Source organism: Megascapheus bottae, chromosome 10 (assembly GCF_031878675.1).
Source record: "Megascapheus bottae isolate mThoBot1 chromosome 10, mThoBot2.hap1, whole genome shotgun sequence".
In the NCBI taxonomy this organism is placed as follows: Eukaryota; Metazoa; Chordata; class Mammalia; order Rodentia; family Geomyidae; genus Megascapheus; species Megascapheus bottae.
Genome location: NC_143518.1, coordinates 39,108,591 through 39,129,568, shown reverse-complemented (window position 1 = coordinate 39,129,568; position 20,978 = coordinate 39,108,591). Strand labels below are relative to the sequence as shown.

At 45.5% G+C, this 20,978-nt stretch overlaps 1 protein-coding gene and 1 long non-coding RNA gene across 3 annotated transcripts; one reads left to right on the top strand and one right to left on the bottom strand.

Moving 5' to 3' along the window:
- Positions 1-1,394: 1,394 nt before the first annotated feature.
- Ube2q1 (ubiquitin conjugating enzyme E2 Q1) lies at positions 1,395-10,609 on the bottom strand. Of its 2 annotated transcripts, XM_090340883.1 has the most exons (13): positions 10,159-10,608; positions 7,909-8,013; positions 7,501-7,605; positions 6,812-6,862; positions 4,323-4,463; positions 4,025-4,109; positions 3,694-3,754; positions 3,418-3,508; positions 3,244-3,302; positions 3,104-3,152; positions 2,759-2,854; positions 2,298-2,364; positions 1,395-1,887 (listed from the first exon to the last, which is right to left on the bottom strand). In XM_090340883.1, exons 1-13 carry the CDS (start codon positions 10,483-10,485, stop codon positions 1,856-1,858), a joined length of 1,269 nt encoding a protein of 422 aa, XP_090197009.1. In that variant the 5' UTR covers positions 10,486-10,608; the 3' UTR covers positions 1,395-1,855. The 2 variants fall into 2 exon arrangements, with proteins under 2 accessions (XP_090197009.1, XP_090197010.1); XM_090340884.1 differs by lacking the exon at positions 2,298-2,364 and having other exon boundaries at positions 10,159-10,609.
- A 322-nt stretch (positions 10,610-10,931) lies between these two features.
- On the top strand, positions 10,932-20,787 carry LOC150058180 (uncharacterized). Its single transcript, XR_016536856.1, has 2 exons — positions 10,932-11,372; positions 20,312-20,787. It is a non-coding gene; the product is annotated as an uncharacterized LOC150058180 (long non-coding RNA).
- Positions 20,788-20,978: the final 191 nt, after the last annotated feature.

The window sequence follows — 20,978 nt, the reverse complement described above, 5'->3', positions numbered from 1 at the left end:
TTGTAATTTTGTAAGAACCCTGAACTTAAGATCATGGAAGGGAGTGTTAGGTTTGAAAAATGGAGGATTTTTTTTTTTTAGGTTGGTGTCACAGTTCACAGCAGGCAGTATTTTCCTTTATGTCAAGTGAACATCAACCCACTTTCTTTAAATAAGTTTATTAGAGCCAAACTATTTAAATAAGTTTATTAGAGCCAAACTATTTAAATAATTTTATTTGTTTCATCCTTTGGTAGATGAGAAAAATACATTACAAAATACGTTATACAGAGGACAGCTCACAGTACACATTACTAAAAACACAGTCTACATTCCAGCCAGAGCTGGTGGTTAAGTTCAGAAGAAGCCGCAGAGGCTATGGAAACCAGATTTCGGCTCTATGGAATGAATTTTCCCCTTGTGACCTCTCTTTATTTCAGCTTCAGCATGTATTAGCACCCCTAATCAGGTGGGTGAGGACAGAGTTGGAGCAGCATTTTGTAGGATTGTTAAACTCTCCATCCACCTAAAGCAGCAAGACATGTGAAAGTCCCTCAAATGCAAGAAAGGAGAGGAAAGATGACCAGGTTCAAATTGTGCCTCAAAATCACTATGGAACTTTTCTGGCCTTCTACACATTGCCAGGCAGCTGTTCCAGATCTAGGTTTTTCTAGGATTTGGGCCTTCATAGTGTTTTCATTTCAATCTTTTACTAACAGGCAGTCCAAAGAATCTAGCAGCCCAAAGCAAGCTAACTGACAAGAAGATGCAGGCAGCATAGAACCACCCCTTAGGGCTAGCCATTTCCAGTAGGACTCAACATAGGGGAATAGGAATGGCTTAAAAGAATCCAGAGTTCCCCAAGTCAACAACTTAACTTCAAGGCTATGCCCATCTTCTTACAAAAGCAAATGAAGCAAGCAACAGGAAGGTGAACAGCACGCAACTATTCCATGCTAGCCAGGAGCCATTATTCAAGAAAACAGCCAGTGAACTGAAGTTGGAGCCCTTCTATAGCATGTGGTGTGACTAGAGACCACATAAACTCTTGGGCCACTTGTGCAGCTTCCCTGCTCATTTAAAATGGCGTGACCTCTTTTTCTTTTTCCTAGAAATCTGAAAACTACTAGATTGAAAAATAGTCCTAGGAATCAAAACTATTTCAGCGCTGTACTCGTTCATCAGGCCAGGCTCCACCTTCCACGGGGCACAGGTGCTGGTTGCGCCACCTGTCAGGAGAAATCTAGAGTGGACTAGGCAGATGCTGCTGCTCCATGTCTCTTGTGCTAAGTAGCAAAACAGCCTCTCATCTCTACCAAAGCACCTGGTTCTCTTCCCCCACCTCCCAAGCAGTCAAGGGATGGGGATGGGGTGGAATGTGGGAATAAAAATAAAGATGAGTCAAGACCAGCATCTTCAAATTAACAAACTGTAATTGTTTTCCCAAAGATACATTTTTTTCATACACATCCATCATACACTGTAACCAAAAAAAGCAGTGTACATGAAATAAGAGAAAATAAATTAAAAATCCATAGCATAGGTAAGGAGGCTCTAGTCTGGAGCACAGCTGAGTTCCCAGCAATATAAGGAGGCTCGAGAGTTTCTTTAAGAATGCCTGCTAGCAAGGGTTCCAGCAAGGTGGTTGGTTGGTCTGTAGTCAGTCTTGAGTACTTGAAACAGTTCTGTTTTGTTTTTGTTTGTCTTTTTCCTTAGCGTTTAGAATAGCCATCATTGTCCTGCAATAGGCAGAGCTATCACGTCCAGGAAAAATGAGGGAGGGAACCACAGAGGCAGCGTGAGATCCAAATACAGCATTCAAAGGTAATTGGTCCAGTGGTGCCTGGGGAAGGTGGGAAGGGATGACACTCCAGAGTTAGCCGTCTTCCTTTGGGGGTGTGTACCAGCCTGCAAGGAAACAACACCATAGTGAGGGGCAGACCAATGCACCCCCAACCCAACTCCAATCCTCAAGGACACCTATGGTTCCAAGTAAGATCCTAGGAAGGCTGTCCAACACGAGGCTGCCTACCTGGAGGTTACAAGGAGAGGGAGAATGAGGAGCCCAACCTCAAGTGACAGAAGAGCTGATGAGCTTTTGACGGGGTGGTGGGCAGGGAAGCTGCAAGCTACCACAAAACCACCACCTCTCTAAGAGAGAAGTGAGAGCCACCTTCAGGTCTCGAGAGTGAGCAGGTAGGAGCTGGGTTAAATGGGTGCTATGGCTCAGAACCCAAAAAGGGTTTGCTGTTTGGCTGAAGTGAAAACCTGGGCCTGTAAAGTGTCCGGCTCTCCTGGGGGCCTGGCTCCAGCCTCACCGTTTTTTTCGTGGATCTGCACCAAGGACTTGTAGGACTGCTGTGCTCTTGTCAGACTGTATTGAGACTGGGAAGAGGAAAACGACCAGATCAGGCCATGGCCAACACTGGCCCTACTGCTCCTCACCTTGCACCCAGGTGTCCCAGCATCTCAGCACTGCACTCTGGTATAACACTGAAGTACTAGTACTGGCCTTCAAGGTCCCTTGGGGACACAGTGCCATAGCCTTCCTTTTCCAGACCTGTGGAAAAGTCTAGAAATGCCAAGTCTTAAGATGCTCCTCGGCCAATGTCCTGCTCTTCCCACTACCTACTGCCTCCCCAGGCCCTTTCCTCCAATGCCACCAGTCCAGAGGTCTTATTATTCTCTTGGTGCCCCAATGGCAGCCTTGGTTAGCCAGTAGTCCAAACTCTACTTGACTCCAGCACCCCCCTTCCAAGTGCAGGCCCAAGCCCCTTACTTTGTTGGCTCCAAACTGCACCCGTGCTTTCCCCTTCACCAGTGTGGCGCTGATCTGCATGATCACTGACTCTATGGAGTAGGCACTGCTCCAGCCCTGAGGCACAGGAGGGACAAAGCAAGCAAGTCAAGACAGCTTCTGCTTTCTCTAGGCAAACACAGCTGCCTCTACCAAAGGGTCCAGGCCTTCACCCCCACTACAGCTGCCACCTCTTTGTAGGTGAGTCTAGGCCATGACTGGCTGAAAGGCCACATTATGCTTATAATAGCCCCACCATAGGGTTGGGTGAATTTCTACCCAGACCCACCCAAGGCCAAGCCAGCCAACAGTGTGAGATAGGCTCACCTGCTTGGTGAGAAGTTCCATGCAGATGGCACCTCCACCAAGAACATATCTGCAGAAGAAAGGCCAGTCAGATGGACCTGGCTAAAACTCTGTCCCTTCTTTACCCACTGCCTTAGGAGTGTCCTCACCCAGCCACTCACCCTCCAGAGAGGACTGGAGACACAACCCTGACGAATGGTGGGTCAAAGGGAAAGTTATCCTGAGAGAAAGAGGCAGAGACAGCAGTCAGGGAGGAGAGGCCAGTGTCCTCAACAACTTAAGGCAGACAGGGAAGCTTAAGTCAGGGAGGGAGAGATGGGAATGGAAAGTCTTACTTTAAAGGAGAAGTTAAGTAGGATGAAGTCGGCCCCTTCCTTCTCTTTGAGGATCTGGAGATCATTGTGCAAAGCGCTGTCCTGGTCAACTCTATGGAAGGAGTCTGGGCTTAGGCTCCTGGTCATAACCTAGGAGCCTCCCAAGGTTTCCACTGCCTACGCCCATTTCTTGGACCCTGCAACCAACATGCTAGATAGGACTGCCTGGGAGATCTCAACAGATGCTCTACTCATATGCTTCCCAACCTCCTTTTTCATCCCAGAGTCTCCACTCACTTGAGGAGTTTGACATTCCAATCATATAGACTATCATTCACTAGTTCGACTGCATAGTTTCCTGGAAGGAGAGATGAATTAGTAGATGAATTCCCCAAAGTGGGAAGGGACCCCTATGCAGATCCCTCTCCCTGAGAGAAAACAGAGACCCCAAGGATTGCCTCCGATGGACATGCATACAATCTGTGCCACTGGCTTTGAGGGGTTGCATTCATGGTTCATAAAGTTCATGAGGATTCACACAGCCCAGGACCTTTTGAGGACCTTGCCATGATCATTGTGTTTCTGTATGCAATACTGCTGCATGGTCTCACTCTGGAAGCAAACATACCGCCTTTGAAACTCTGTGATCGGTATATATCCCTGAGCTCCTTCATCAGCCTGTCAGTGGCCTGCACCGAGCCAGACACTGCACCCTGCAAAGGAAAGTTCACACAACATTTGTCACATGGCTTGGAAACATTCCTGCTGGACCTTAGAAGCAAGTCTGGTAGCTTGCCTAGGATTTAGGGGAAGATGAGAAACACCTCAAAAAGGAAATAGCTTCTCATTACGGATATCTGATGGTCTTATCTCTTCCCAGCCAGCACCCACCAATCTTTCATCCAGTCTTTCTGTAAGGCACGTACATTTAAGTAATCTTGCCTCTGGTTCTTTTTAATTTTCTCTAGAATGGCCAAGTTTTCTTTTCCGATGCCATCATCTTCAGATTTCTTGCCCTCAGCTGGCTCTTCCTCTTTCATTTCATAGTGATCTAGGTCTTCTGTGTCCTAAGGTAGATGAGGTTCGAATGGACAGAGAAGAAAAGGTAGCAGTATAGGTGGTAGATAAAAGACCATTACATCCCCAGTACCAGTACCACCTGGCCTGAAACAGCAGTCCATGGAGTGGTCTTTGTTGTTGTTGCAAGACTAGGACTAGAACTTGGTACCTGATGCTTTGCTCATTGGTTGGCAATCTACCAAATGAGCCACACCTCCAGGCCCTTCATGTAGCAATCTTATCAACACAACACTGTTCCTAGTTCTGGAATACTTCCCAGTCCCTTTTCTTCCACAGTCTAAAAGCCAAAGCATTTTTTTTTTCTTCCCCTTTTCAGTTTTCAAGCCACAGTAGAGCTAGTATGAACCTATGTTCCCCAGGATCACTCCATTCCCAACTGTCCCTAAAATTGTTTCTTGATAGTAGAAACTTTACCCTAGTCCTAACAGAATGTATCTGACTTGACAATGGGACTAGAAGCTTATATTTCACCAAGTGAAACGACTGTATCTAAGAGTCCTCAGGGCTAAAGGAAACTGAGATTATAAAATCTCTTCTTCTCCCAACAAATTCAGAGCCTAAATCAGCTCCACCAAGGTACCACAGTGCCAAGACTGAAATGAGAAAGGAGGTTTGGAGTGGGAGATGGTAGGGGTCAAGAACAAAAACTAGTGACCTTTTGTCAATTGTGGGGCTTGAACTCAGAGCCCCAGTGCTGCCCCTGAGCTTCAGCACTCTGGCTAGTGCTTTACCACTTGAGCCAAGTGCCACTTTCGGTTTTTTGGTGGTTAATTGGAGATAATAGTTTCATGGACTTTCCTGCCTTGGCTGGCTTTGAACTCTGATCCTCAGACTCCTCAGCTAGGATGAACTACTATCGCCTAGCTAAAATCAAGGACTTCTTATTCACCTTCTCTATTTAACTGAATGGTTCTTTCTCTCTCTGCACAGGGAGTAGAAGCAATGATTTCCAGAATTCAGCCTCTTGGTTAGATGTTGAGGGTGTAGTGCAAAGGGCTGAATACCGGATGGAGCAAATTTCATGGATCACCAGCATTTATGTAAACTCAAGTTCCTTTCAAAGTTACAGAGGCAGGGATATTAATCTGATGCTAGGAAACAAAATGATCAGCAATCCTCACTTGCTCAGAATATCCTAACTTCCTATTACATCAGCAACTAACATCCACTGATGTGTTTACACGTCAGGCTCTACACACACTAGGTTCTTTGACTTTCACAACTGCTTTATTACTGAATATTCGAATATTCTATCACTATCTCCACTTGACAGATGAGGAAGCTGAGGCCTATTGAGGTTACCTATCATACCCAAAGTAATAGAGAATGTGTAGCAGAGCTAAAATTTAAACCAATTCCCCCCCTTCAAGGCTAGTGCTCTAGTACTTGAGTTACAGCTCCACCTCCAGATTTTTTGTTTTTTGCCTGTCCTTGAGCCTTTTCCTCAAGGCTAGTGCTCTACCACTTAAGCCATAGCACCACTTCCAGCTTTTCTATGTATGTGGTACCAGGGAATTGAACTAGGGTCTTCGTGCATGCTAGGCAAGCACTCTACCACTACGCCAAACTCCCAGCCCCTAAACCAATCTCTTTTTTTTTTTTTTTGGTCAGTTGTGGGGCTTGAACTCTGGGCCTGGATGCTGTCCCTGAGCTCTTCAGCTCAAGGCTAGTGCTTTACCATTTGAGCCATAGCACCGATTCCGGTTTTCCAGTGGTTAATTGGAGATAAGAGTATCATGAACTTTCATGCCCAGACTGGCTATGCTCAGAGATCATCAGATCTCAGCCTCCCGACTACCTAGGATTACAGGCGTAAGCCACCAGCGCCCACCCTGTTTCTTATGCATAAGTTCTTAATCATTGTTACATTCTGCAAATACATGAATTTCTGAACAAAATATAAGATAAAAATATCAGCACTTATCCTGTAGTTTTGAAGCATTTTATGTAAATGCCTCATTTAATCTTCAAAGGCAACTATCTTCAATATAAATTGTAATCTCATCTTACACCTAAGAAACATATAATTTAGTGAAATATGTAAGTAGAACTCCCCAATTAAGATAGCCAGGATGCAAATTCAGTTCTGTCTGATTTCAATGCCATCTGGGATTAAAGTTCTCAAATATTTAATTGGTTAGATGTGCAATGAAATACTTTCAATGGCTGGATAGGAGTACATGTCTCCTTAACTACACTGGCTATCCTTCTACATCAGTAAACCCGCCTGTATTACTATGATACTTTTCTCCAGACAGGTACTCTGTTTATAATGGGTAATCAATGGTGCTGGCAGGAGTTTCTTGCCAAACACCACCTTAAATGATGAGCCTACCTCAGGCATCTCCTCATCTTCATCTTCTGAAGACACTTCTTCCTGTGTGCACTGCAGTGAGGGAGGGAGAAGGGGAAAGAAGACAGAGATCAGAGCCCTAGTAGTTTGTTAGAATGTAGCCTCTGACCCACTCCACTGGACCTCTGGGTCTGGGAGTTGCAAACTTGTCCATAAAGCCGCTAGTCTTTCTACCAGCCATATCCAAATAGAAGCAAGTGCCCAGGGGATAACTTTTAACCAGCACATTCTTCTACTATATGCCAAAAATACAAGAGAGGAAAACTGGCTGTCCCAGTCATCCACCTCACAAATCTCAGCTTAACTTTCTATAGAACTATTCCTCTATTTGATCTTCTCTGAACTGACACTGCATTCCAAGGAGCCCTGGGTCCCCAGTGGCCACCAAGTGCTACTGCTAAGAAATCAGTAACACCCCCCCAACCCCTACTGCCCTTAGCCTGAGGGATACTGCCCAGAAAATGGGGTTTTGATAGGAGATGAAGCTGGTACTGCCCCATTTAGCTAGATTCCCATCTGGAGAAGAAAGAAGCTGAGAGTCACATGCATGTTGGGAGTAGGAGTAGGTGGGGAGAAGCAATTACATATTCATCTCAATTATCAAGAATTTATTGAGAATGTCCATGTGACAACTCTACCCAACAGGGCCTTCAAGCCCATGAGATGCTCACCTGTTCTGCTGGCAAGGGCTGATCCAGCATCTCCACATCAGGATGTTGAGGGAGGTTGTAGAGTTTACACAGGTCAGAGATGATCCTCTTCAGATGCTGCAAGAGCTGGAGTAGGGACCAGAGACGTCAAATACTCCTTTCCCACTCCAATCTGGAGAGTTGCATGGGTGAGCTAGTAGCTCAAATCCCAAATCGGTACCTAGTTCTTGAAACCATGTGGCTGTGGGATTGGTGGACCAACCCTGGGGCTGCTAAAGGCATCTGCCTCTGGCTTCAATAAGTCTGAAGAAGTTTGCCCCAAGATGTTTAGCCTGGGGTACCACCCACATTCCAGATCAGGTTTCCTCTCACAGGGTACCTTTGTGACATGAGCCTCATTCATGTGCTCCTATCCCATGGTCTCCTCACCAAAGTATTCCCTTTCTTTATGTCCACCAGCCTCTCCAAGACAGCAGCCAAGTTAGGGTCATCAGACTCCACAGACCAGATGGGGGGCACAGCAGGGTAGGATTCCTGAAAGAGTAAGAGAGAGGAGTCACAATGGGTGATTAGCCTCCAAGACTTTTAGTCTCTCCGCTTCCTCATCCCCATGCCCTACACACTTATAAGTTCAGCTGAGCAAGTCAGTGTCTAACCAAGCAGCTCCCAACAAAACCTAGACTGAGATCCCAGGGGGATCTTTTCTTTTTTTATCCTATAGCGTGAAAACCAGAAAAAGTAACATAGCTAAACTTCATAAATACCAAGGGGTATTCCTGTCTACTCTCCTGCCACTTAAGAGTACTACACCCGAAATTTTCCCCATATCCAGCTAAGAGTACTCCAATCCTGCTTTCCAAACTCCAGAATGGTATAGCTCATTAGGGAGGAGGAATAAAAATTATATCTGTAGAAGCTAAGAGTAAAAGGGTATTGGAAAGAATCTCTCCATCTCACTCGCAACAGTACTTCTAGGACCAATTCTCCTCACTTCTCCCTTGTGAACTTGCAACCTTCTCAATCCAGGCCTTGGTTGGAGGACTATGCATGGCAGGGTGGGAGAAAGCCTACGCTGCTAACATTCCCAGCATTCCTGAGCCAGAGTGCCAAATGCAGCCTGACAAGGCTCCCCCTACTCAAATCAAGGAGGCAGGTTCAGACCAAGATTCCTTTAATAGAGCCTCAGAAACTTCAGTTGCACACCTCCCACCCCCCCAATTAACTTTCTGACAAAGACCAAAAAAAAAACCAGATGGTCCCTGACAACTCAATGGGGGGTAGATGGATGAAGCAAAACCTCTCCTTAAAGAATTAGAAGCTTATCTGAGGAACAAAATTAAATCTTGATTTTTTTCTACACATGCCAAGGAAACCTACCCAACTCCTACTGGGGTGCTTAGCACTGCCAATAATCCTCAGTGCTGGAGGGGAAAAAAATGATCAAGGATGCTCAAATCTTCACCTAACTAAGCCACTCCTGGTCTTTCCATGGTAACTTTAGAGAGGGAGAGAAAAATGGTAGAGAAATGGAACACAAGAGTTTTGGTGTAATAATATCCACCCAAACAGATCTATCTCACCAAACCATGATTTTGCCTAATTGAAGAAAAGGGATAGAAAACAGCACATGAACTAAATTTTGGCCTCGAAGTAACACAGAATTCACAAGTCTTTTTTCCTCCCCAGTCTGCTTGCTTGGGTAAAAGTATTGCTCCTAAGCTACCTGCCACTCCAGGAGTGAGATCACCACAGCAGGGACTATCAACTAATCCAAGTGTTGTACAAATACAGTAGCAGGCACTCCCAAATACACAGACACCCAACCCTCCTCAGCACACGTATGAAAGTAGAATAAGGCAGGGCACATGGGAACTCTCTCTGCTGGTCTAGTACTCTTTAGGATAGAATGATGCCCGTTGAGGAGTAATGAAACTGTTATGCTGTTCGGAATAAATGGGGTGGCCCAGGCACATCACATTACCATCATTACCAAGAAAAGCTGCAACCTAGGGCGTCTGGACATATCCACTGGGAACAGAGAGGGGAGTGGCAGAACTGTTACCAGCTGAGGCATGAAGAGGAGAGTTAGAGGTTACGCCAGAATAGAGAACCGTAAGGAGTGAAAGAGGACCCAAGCAATTGCAAACGATCACTTGGAGATTCGGAGTCAAGGGGGGCTTCGGGAGGGATGCCTAGGCAGGGAACCCACAGGTGGCAATGTTCTAAGTCAGAGGAAGTACTGAGGAGGGGTCTTCGCAGAAATGTTCGGTTCCAGGCGAGGTCCTTCCAGCTGGGGTTAGTGCAGAGGCCTGGAACCTTGTAATTAGAGTGGGGGGGGGGGGGGAGAAAGGGACATTCCTAAGTAGCATGGTAAAGTTGTGGCGGGGTAGTCAAAAGGAACTAAAATCATCCACCTTGGGCTGTGTGGTGGGTTTGTGGAAGGGGGTTAGTGACGAGACCATATGTCGGGGCGTCCCCTCGTTCTCTGGGGTCCACAGAGGAGATTTTGAGTGCCCGACAGAACCTCAAGCCGCACAAACAAGTGTAACCTGGAGAGAAGGGGCCGAACCCCAAGAGGGGCTTCGGCCTCTCGGGTCCTTCGAGAGCCAAGGCTGTACGGTTTGGTCCCGAGTCCCTGACAAGGCCCCCCTCCCAGGGGCTCAAGCGAGAGGGTCTCACCGTGATGTTGCAGTGGATGCGGACGGGATCTCCAGGCACCGACCCCCGAGGGGGGAGATGCGGTCCGGGTGCGGCCCCCGCTCCGGCCCCTCCAGCCCCAGCCAGCAGGAACTCGCAGCTCAGCTCGTCTAGGCAGGCGCTGGCAATGCGGAAGCGCTCGTGGCCGCGGTGGAAGATGGACTCGAGCAGCTTGAGCTCCCGCCTCAGGCAGGGCCCCGGCCCCGGGCCCCCACCTGGGCCGCCCCCGGCCCCCGGCGCCGCCCCCTGGCCCCCCAGCTGCTGCCTCGGCCCCGGCTGCTGCTGCCCCTGCGGCTGCGGCTGCTGCATCCTCCGCTCCGCTCCGCTCCGGGGCCGGCGGGCCGGGAGCCTCCCGCCTCCACTCCGGGCTCCGCCGCCGCCGCCGCCGCGGTCCGCACTTCCTGATCCCCCCTTCGCCAAGATGGCGCCGCCGCCACCTCCGGGACAGGGCCCCCCCCCCTCCGCTCGCTAGCCCCCCCCCCCCGGCCGCCGGAAGCCGCGCGCCCCTCCTCCTCCTCCTCCTCCTCGGGGCTCCGCCTCCGTCCCCTCACGTGACCTCCCTGCGCTGGCCCTCTCCACGTGATGTGTCCTCTTTTCCCGCCCCCTACTTCGCTCCTGTCACCCGGCACATGTGACCGGAGGCTTCGGGCTCTCCTCTTTTAGCACCTCGGTGCGTGTTTACGTACGTCGTGCGTGCGCACGCGCGCCGGCTCCTCGCCGGCTCGCCCCTCTCACGTGACCCGGCGCCGCGTGTTCCCAGGGGCCGCCCGCGCGGGACTCTTGTTTCCTGCTCGGGGTCCCCGCTTTCCCCGCCCCCGAGCGGCGAGCGGTCGAGGGGAGAGGAGTGCGGGCGCCGTGGTGCGGGCTTCCTTCTGCGCCCCTGACCCTGGGCCTTGGGGCGGGAAGGGACAGGGGCCGAGTGTGGGGGTCCCGTGGGGGTGTGCCCCCCTTGCCGTCCGTCTGTGTGTCCTTGGGAGAACCACGCTCCCGCGGAGCCTCAGCTTCTCCGTGTGCGGTGGCTCTGAAGAGGACGATCCCCGTTCTGTCGATTCCCAAGCATCCGAAGCCAGGAAACCGTAAGCTCGCCCGCCACTTATGGCTGAGGGATAGCTAACATCGGACCTTTCTCAGCCCCCATCGTTCTGGACCAGGGTGGGAGTGGAGTGGCCCTGGCGTCCTCCACAGACCCTGACGAAGTGCGTGCATCCCTTTTACCTATAGCAGTGGGGGGGTAGGAGACCGCCCCGGGGAAAGACCCCCATAGTCTCTCTCACCTCTCAAAGCCTTGTCGCGGTGATCCTAGCAGCTGCCGAGATTTGGCGACAGTGCCTCCAGGGTCTCACTAGGTGGCACTATCATAAAGGACAAGGCTAGCCAAAGTTCCAGAAATCCAGAGCTGCTTGTTCTTTGCCAAGGGCAGATGTCAGCGAGTGGTGGAGCCTGGTAAGTTCCACCAGGCCAACTTACTGCCTGAGCCATTGGTCTATTGCCACCAGAAGGCACTATAGCCCACCTGGACTAAATGAATTAGTTTGTTGGCAGCCAATTCAAGGGATAGAGAAGGCTTTTAATTGGCCAAGTTCACCTGCGGAGATTTTAAAGACTGTATTTTGTTTCTCTTGGGGGCTGGTTAACTTGATTAGCCTGAATGTTTAGCTACATGCCACCTTGGTGTGTCTGTGTGGCTGGTTAGTGTAAAAGGCTATGGTAAGCCAGGTGCAGGCGGCTCATGCCTGTACTACTAGCTACTGAGGAGACAGATCTGGGGATCACAGTTGGAAGACAGCCTGGATAAGCAAACTCAGAAAGATTCTTTATTTCCAATAAACTACAACAAAACAAACAAACAAAATCCTGAAAGTGAAGTTGTGGTAGAGCACAATAGCTCAGAAACAGTGCCCAGGCCCTGAGTTTGAGCCCCAGGATTGGCGCTCGTGCACACACACACACACACACATTGTTGTAAAAACCCCACTTTATTGAGTACTTCCTGAACCAGGGAATTTTGCAAATATTTCTAAGTCTCCCAGCATTGTAAAGTAAGTGTTTTTTATTCCTGTCTTATAAATAGGTAAAAGAGTTGACTGCTCAAGGATACATACCTACTCAGCAGAGTTTTGGATCTGTTTGTGAAGTCCGGGCCCTTCTGCCCCATGCTGCCTTTGAAGAGGAGGAAGTGGGTCTCATTGTGTAGTCCAGGCTGACCTCCAACTCATAGTTCTGCCTCAGACTGCTGAGTGTGTTATTACACGCCTATAATCCCAGCTCATCCACTCTGCCTGCCCTCTGTACCCCCAGGAGATCCTTTCATTTATCACTTGGCTCTAGCCTTTTCCCAGGAAACCCATATAGAACTATTTGGCATATTCAGTATTCTACCTTAAAAAAGGATTTAAGTGTGTATGTGTGTATTTAGCGGTACTAGGGATCAAATCCAAAGCCTACCCATGCCAGGCAAGCACTACCTCACTGAGCTGATGTATCACCATAAAGGGTTTCATTAGAGGAAAACAACCTGATGAGACAATTCCACAATGCTGTGCAATTCCCTCTAAGGAACCCAAAAATGCATGGTCACTGGAATTAGGTTGGTCTTCTCTTGCCGGTCTACTTTGCATTCAAGCTCTCTGGCCAGGAGCATTCTCTGGCATCAGAAGCCTTGTGAAGTTATGAAATAATGACATCCAGCTGAAATGCAAAGGAAGTAATGGGCATATTCATTTAATGGATACCATGCACATAGAAATAGCAATGACTATACAACAAAAATCCCTGTTCTTATGGCGCTTACCTTCTTTTAAAGGAAACAGACCTGATAAAGCTAAAGTATTTACTAAGCACCTCTTGTGTGGGACACACTTGGGATGCAGCACAGAACGTGAGGGATCCAATGCTCATCTTTTCCTTGTCTTCAGCTGGTAGAAAATGACATCTTTCATTGGTTGCCACATACCTAGTCACTTCATTGCAGTTATAGAAAAGCTTCAAAGAGTAACAAGACTGGGATGTGGGAAAACGTCCCTGAACAAATGATGTGCTAAATTCTCAAAGGTGAATGGAATTATCAGTGAGAAGAGAAAGGGTTGGCAAATGCAAAGGTTTTGAGGCTGGACTGTGGTAAGCTGAAGGAACAGGAAGTTTCAAACTTGAGGATAAGAGAATAATACAACAAGGCAGGCAAGGCCTAGATCTTGGCAGATATTAAAAAAAACAGTGAGGAATTTGGGCTAAAGATCAAAGACCACTTAGAATTTAGAATAGCTATATAAATGCAGGCAACTAGTGGCACTAGCAGAGAATATGATCTCTTCAAGAAGAGTGAGTTTGTGGAAACGTTGATGTTGGGTTATGGATATACTGCATGTCCATTAAGTCCGGGGAGTGATGTGGATCATCCTGTGGACATCTGGAAAGGTTCTGAATTGTGAGAGGGCAGAGCCCAAGGTGTTCGCTTGCAGCTAAAGGCTGCTGCATCCTTCAGAATTAGTCCATAAGGAGGCAGCACTGCTGAGTGGAGAAAGCATGGACTGGGCTTGGATTTCTGCCTTGCAGTGTGACCTTGGACAAGTAGTTTAATTTCATCATATTTCAGCTTCCTTGTTTGTAAAATGAGTATAATTCTCCCTGCTTTGCATCATGGTCACAGATCAATGTAGATGAAATGAGCTATGTAAAAGTATTAACAGGGATAGGTGCTTGTACGTTGCATAACTCTTGCTATGATTACTATTACTACTAAAAAGCCAAGGTGGTGTTCATCCCCCGATACATATTTATTAGACAAAATCCCTGCTCTTGTGATACTTTCATTCTAGAAAAAAGGAGCCAGAGAGTAAGCATATATGTGATAAGAAAAATCTGGGTGTGATGAAACACACCTATAAGCCCAGCATGTAGGAGGCTGAGGCAGGAGGATTGAGAATTTGAGGACATCCTGGGCTATGTCGCAAGAGCTTGCCTCAAAACTCTACCCAAAGAAAAGCCTAAAATCTAGATGAATATTAAACTGGAAGTAGATGTAAGGAATTAAGAGTAGGATAATGTGGGAGAGATGGCTCACTTAAGGTCAGTGGTAAGGAAAGGCCACCCTAAGGAAGCAGTGTTTGAACTGACATCTGATCAAGAAAAGAGCCAGGAAATGGGAAGAAGCAGGAAGATCATTCCAGGCAGTGAAAACAACTACCTGGGAATCAGAGTGAGAACAAGACTGGTGTGGCCCAGAAGCTGGAAGCTAATGATACATCATACACAAAGAACATGGGTTTTGAACACCAACTTTGCCCGATTCTAATGGTGTAGCTTTAGGCAAGTTACTTACCTTGGCTGTCACTGTTTCCTTAAAGTAGAGATCATACAGTGTCTATTTCAGAGATTGTATACAAGAACATGTGCACTGTATAAGGTTGTACACAGTAAGAACTCTGCATATTTTTAAACTAGATTTTTTGCATAGCTTGAGTCTGGTGAAAATAAGGAAGAAAAGGAAATGGGGCCGACCCCAGTAAATTGTTTTGGTTTTACTGAAAGTGTAATAGGAAGCCACTGGAGGATTTTAAGCAGGGAGTAGCAAGATCTGATTTAACATTTGAAAAGATCAATCTGGCTGATCTGTGGAAAATGGATTGTAGGGATTTTCTTTTTCTCCAAAAAGTACATGCTGCCAGAGTGAGCAGCTCTGCTTGTTTGGAGCAGGCTGAATGGCCCTCTTTGACTTGCCCCTGGGAGGCATAGCATTCTCTCATAGTCCACAGGTTTGTCGGAAGCACTAAAAGAAGATGCAGTCCCCATGGAAAAACCTAGTGTACCTGAGAGATCTCCCATGACAGCCCCTGTTCATTTCATTACTTTTGTACTTGATCTTGTCTTCAGGATTATATCGTTTTGGATGACCTGGAGCTAGATATAATGGGCTACAGATAATATAATACATATTTAAATATATAGTTATATGATATGTATTTGATATATATATATATATTTTTTTTTTTTTTTTTGCCAGTCATGGGACTTGAACTCCGGGTCTGGGTGCTGTCCCTAAGCTCTTCAGCTCAAGGCTACTGCCCTACCCCTTGAGCCACAACTCCACTTCCAGTTTTCTGGTGGTTACTTGGAGACAAGAGTCTCATGGACTTTAGTGCCCAGGCTGGCTTTGAACCGTGATATTCAGATCTCAGGCTCCTGAGTAGTTAGGGTTACAAGCATGAGCCACCGTGCCCGGCTATGTATTACATATTATATAATATAGACATATAATGTAGCTATAACATAGATATAGCTAAATACAGTATAGGATGTATCAAACATACTAATAGATCAAGAAGGGTCAAGACCTCGAAGGATGGGAGTAATCAAGAATAACTCCCAATGAAGAGTGAAAGAGGACGTTCCATAAGCAAAAATGGAAGGACATTCTGAAAGAACTAGGCCCTGAAGTAGAAAGAGGTTGGAAGTGAAGGCCCAAGACAGGAGGAATGACATAAAAGCAGAGGAGAAAGGAACAAAGAGGGGCTGCGGGGTAGGTCATTGGTGCTGTGTCCTGAGGCCCCAGGGAAATCTTGGTACCATCAGTCAACTTAAGTCATCAAAAGCCAATAATTTCACTTGAAAAAAATTAAAGACGTGTACATATATCTCCCATGGGATGCTCTGGATACTAAAAATAGTATGGTAGCACACAGCTGTAATTCCAGCATTCAGAGGCATAGGATTCTTAGTGTGAGGGACACCTGGACCACAAAGTGAGACCCCTGTATTCATCAATCTATCGGTATATGTACATGTATCTCTCCCAAGAATACTGGTATGGAGAGATGTTTGAGAAATAGTAAATGAAAGGAGAAGATTACAATACATTCCTTTTTTAAAAAAATATCAAGAATGTGGAAGCTACAATGTGGCTCAAGGGATAGGGTGGTATCCTTGAGCTGAACAGCTCAGGCCCAGAGTTCAAGCCCCACCACAGACCCAAAAAATAGCAAAAATGTGCCCAAGAGATGTGCATATATTTGTACAGCAAAAACATGACAAGAATGTAGCAGTATTATTTTTTAATAATACAATAAAATAAAAAAAAACAACTGAAATGTTGGTGAATGGTGAAATGATAGTGTGCTTATGCAATAGAATGCAGCAGTGAAGACCATGAACCATAGCTATACACAACATGGGTTTCAAGGACATGCTAAAGCCAGGCGCTAGGTGGCTCACACCTATAATTGTAGCTACTCAAGAGGCTGAGATCTGATGATTGCACTTCAAAGCCAGCTCTGGCAGGAAAGTCTATGAGACTGTTACCTTCAATAAACTAATCAAAAAGCTGGAAGTGGCACTGTGGCTCAAGTGCTAGCCTTGAGCACAGAGAGACTCAAGGTCAGTGTTCAAGCCCCAGGGCTGGGGTTAGGGGAGAGCATGTTAAAATCCAGACACAAGCTGGGCGTGGTGACTTCTATAATCCCAATATTAAGATGTGGAAGCAGGAGAATGATGAGTCCCAGGCAGCCTGGACAATTCAGAATTTGTCTCAAATACATAAACATTTTCTTGATATAAAGCTTAGCATGTAATGTTGACCAATGCTATTTGAAGTCAGAATGGTTGGTACTTTAAAAAAATGTTTAGTCATTTAAAAATATGGCAAATGTAAAATATACATAATGTCAACTTTACTATTTTAAAGTCCATTCATAATATTGTATAAGCAAGCTGGGCACGGTGGCTCACACCTGTAATCCTAGCTACTCAGGAGGCTGAGATCTGAGGATTGCGGTTCAAAGCCAGCTCCAGCACTGAAGACCGTGAGACTCTTATCTCCATTTAACCAATAGAAAACTGGAAGTGGTGCTGTGCCTTAAGAGGTAGGGCAGTAGCCTTGAGCCGAAGAGCTCAGGGACAGCGCCCAGGCCCAGAGTTCAAGCCCCAGGATGGACCAAAAAAAAAAAATGTATAAGCAAAGCCTTACCACAATCTAGTTCTACCATTATCTACCTCACTCTCTACTTCTCTATCTGACCTATGACAAGATAGTCTCAGTTCATGCACTCACTGTACTCTAGCTCTTGCTTTTTTCCTCTGAGCAAAGACTTATTTTCATATTTCTGTGTAAACCTATAACATGGGTGTGTTTAGCTGAGGTGAAGTCATCCTGTGAGAGCTGACTTTCCAGCAGCCAAGGTTCTGCCTGGCCCAAGCTGGCCGCCTGGCCTGGCCACGAATGTCAACCCCCCACCTGCTCACAACGCAGTCCTCAATCTCCTTGCAGGCCCCCTCCCTACACATACCCCTCCATAGCTTAATGGCAGCTGATGCTCTATGTCTTAATGGAGCCAGCCTGCCAGTTTCCCTGGCATTAAACTTTCCCTCCCCTCTTAAAAAAATGTATAAGCAAAGCATTACCACTATCAAGTTCGGGAATGTTAAGCAGAACTTGGCATGCTTCCCTCTCCATATGCTGTTTCTTTTTGCAGAGGATGGGCTAATGACTGAGGAAAGCTTCAGGGGGGCTTCTGGATATTGGTAATGATGGATCAAAAAAAACCCTGCTAGGTATTATATGTTTGTATTGTGAAAATTTAGATGGGTTCTTCCTTGTATGTACTTTCCTGTCCAAATACAGATGATATGTAAATTTAACTGATTTTCCTTCTAGGGATGTAGGATTATGAATCCATTTTTATACTTACTTTGTTTTGTTAACTTGTATTTTTCTGTGGTCTTCATGAACACAAATATTAATTTGGTAACAAAAATTTGACACTTAAAAACATCTTAAAGGAGAACATGAATTTTAATGTCTGCCAAGAGAAAAAAAAATTAAACCATAACAGGTAATGAAAATGTCCCATCAAAACGTTGGGGTGGGGGGAGACAGAGTGTAGCCTAGTGGTAGAGTGCTTGCCTAGCATGCATGAAGCCCTGAGTAGCACATACATATATACATTCCTCATTACCACAGACACAGAAAAAGTCAGAAGTGGTGCTGTGACTCAAATGGTAGAGCCCTAGCCTTGAGAAAGCTCAAGGACAGTGCCCAGACCCTGAATTCAAGCCCCAGGACTAGGAAAAAAAAAACAAAAAAACTTTGTCCTTGCCAAGAGTTTGGCCTAGTAGTAGAGTACTTGCCTAGCATGTATGAAGACTCAGGTTCGATCCTCAGTACCACATACATAGAAAAAAAGCTGGAAGTGGTACTGAGGCTCAAGTGGTAGCCTCTGGCCTTGAGAAAGTCCAATGACAGTGCTCAGGACCTGAGCTCAAGCTCAGGACTGGCAAAAAAAAAAAAAGTTGTCCTAGGGTTGGAGTCATGGTTCAATTGGTAGAGATGCCAGCCATTAAGTGAAAGTGTCAGGTATTGAGTTCAAGTCCTGGTCTTGGACCTAAAAAATAACTCAGGACTTTGTCTAATCATTATTTGCTTCAGAATTGTTATATCTGTATCTGTCTATCACCTGATGTGGTCTTGTACTTGTCTTTTCTCCCTGGTGGCTTTTTTTTTTCTTCCTTGTGGATACAGAAGGAACCTGTTAGGGACAGATAAGGAGGGAGGGTGTCCCAGTTTTTCTTGGCTACTGAGCCATTTATTCAGATTTACTTCTTGGCAGACTGAAAGTAAAGTTGAAGTAGAAGCTGGAGAATCTGAGAAAAAAGTGTAGAGATTAAGGTGAACAGTCTACTGCAGTGACCTAAAAGGAGCATAAGGAAATAGACAAAGGTCTTAAGCAAGCAAAGGACTGCCTCCATTTTTACAAAGAATCAACAACTTCAGAAAAACGTTTTTGGTAACAGGAAACGTTTGCAGCCTTCTTCAATTACCCGGTATCCACCAAAGCTCCTGTCTCTCCTTGGGATGTGAAATACCTTTAAACTACCCTTACTTTATTGAGTTTTTTTCATCATTCAAATCTCAACTTTCATTTTGATTCTCTCCAAATCTCTCAGGCATCATTAACTTCTCACTTTTCCACACTCCAATAGTACTTCATTCATATCTCTCCTACAGCAGCCAGCACATTGTATAATAAATTCCTAGCCATCTGTGATCTCTTTAATAACTGAGAGGAAGGAAGCCTTTTTGTTCAGTGCTTCCTAACACCCATACAATTCCTGGCATATAAGAGATAACAAATGTTGATTTAAACTGCTGAAGGCGGATCGTCTTTCACCATTGATCTTTTCCCCAAGTACATAGTTTGCACATATTCCTTATTCCTTTCCATAGATTTCTCCCCCCTCCCCAGTTCTGGGGCTTGAACTCAGGGCCTGGGCCCTGTCCTTGAACTTTCTCAAGGCTAGCACTCTACCACTGAGTCACAGCACCACTCGCAGCTTTTTCTGTGTATTTGGTACTGAGAATTCAAACCCAAGGCTTTGTACATACTAGTCAAGCACTCTACCACTAGGTTATGCTCCCAGCCCTTTCCACAGATTTTTAAAATGAAATTTTATTATTAAGGTGTACAGAGGGGTTACCATTTCATAATTCAGGTAATGTGTACATTTCTCTTTTGGACAATGACATCCCTCTTTCCTTGGTCCCAATATTCTGTCTTAAAGAGATAATGTACATGTGCCCTGGAGCTGGAAACTTATGCCCAGCATAAGTGTGAGCATTATGGAGCCTGTAGTTATGTTACTCCTCCAGTCCTCTTCAGCAATTTCCCCTGCTGCTGTTTCTGAATTCTAAACATTGGCCATATATTTAATAATTTGCTTTTAGCTGAAGTTTTTGACAGGAATTTCCCTTTACACACTAAAAGATGTCAGTTCTGTTGTACCTTACCTTTACCTGGTAAGACTCTGGGAATATGTCAGGCACAGTACTGGCTCATAATCTAAAGGGAGAGGCAGCCACTGCTTTAGAAGGATTCATTGGACAAGCTCTAGAAACAACAGGCATGGCTTCCTTTTCTTTTTTTTTAAAAAGCCAAATACTCTAAGTAAAATGTAGTTAGAATAGACAACTCTTTTGTATGTTTTTTTAATAATTTTTATTGTAATTAATAAAAGGGTTACGTGATATTTGCCAGATAGACGGTGCATTAATTCACATACATTGATACCCTTTCACATGTCTTGGTACCCATCACCCTCCCCCCACCCCCCTTGTATGTTTTTATATATCTTTTTATATGTTTAAAAGTCTCTTGCAGGGATGAATGGATACAGAAAATGTGTATCTACACAATGGAATTCTACATAGCCAACAGACAAGATAAAATAATGGCATTCGCAGGGAAGCAGTTGAATCTAGAGCGAATCATGTTGAGACAAGTCAAGACCTAAGGAACAAAAGGCGCATGGTATCCTTAATATGTGGCTATTAAATCCAAACAGTGCAAGAGTGAGGACTCAATATTTACATACCCAATGCTATGGACATGGTATTGGAAATATAAACACAACTACATAGACATAAAAATCTATGACTCTATAGATATGTTTTATTTCATAAATATGTATCTATGATATACAAATCCTTAGCCTAATTTTGATTATGTTCTAAAAACTAAGTGCCAGTGATTGTATATAGAACACTTGTTTGTTAAACATGTCATTTGAAATATGATGTAAAAATCAGTGTTAATAAATTCTTTAATAAAAAATGTAAAAAAAAAAGTCTCTTGCAGGGCACTGGTGCCTCATGCTTGTAATCCTAGCTACTCAGGAGGCTGAGATATGAGGATCATACAAAGCCAGCCCAGGTAGTAAAGGCCCTGTAAGGCTCATATCTCCAATTAACTACTCAAAAACTGGAAATAGCACTGTGGCTCAAGTGGTAGACTGATATCCTTGAGCACAAAGAAGCT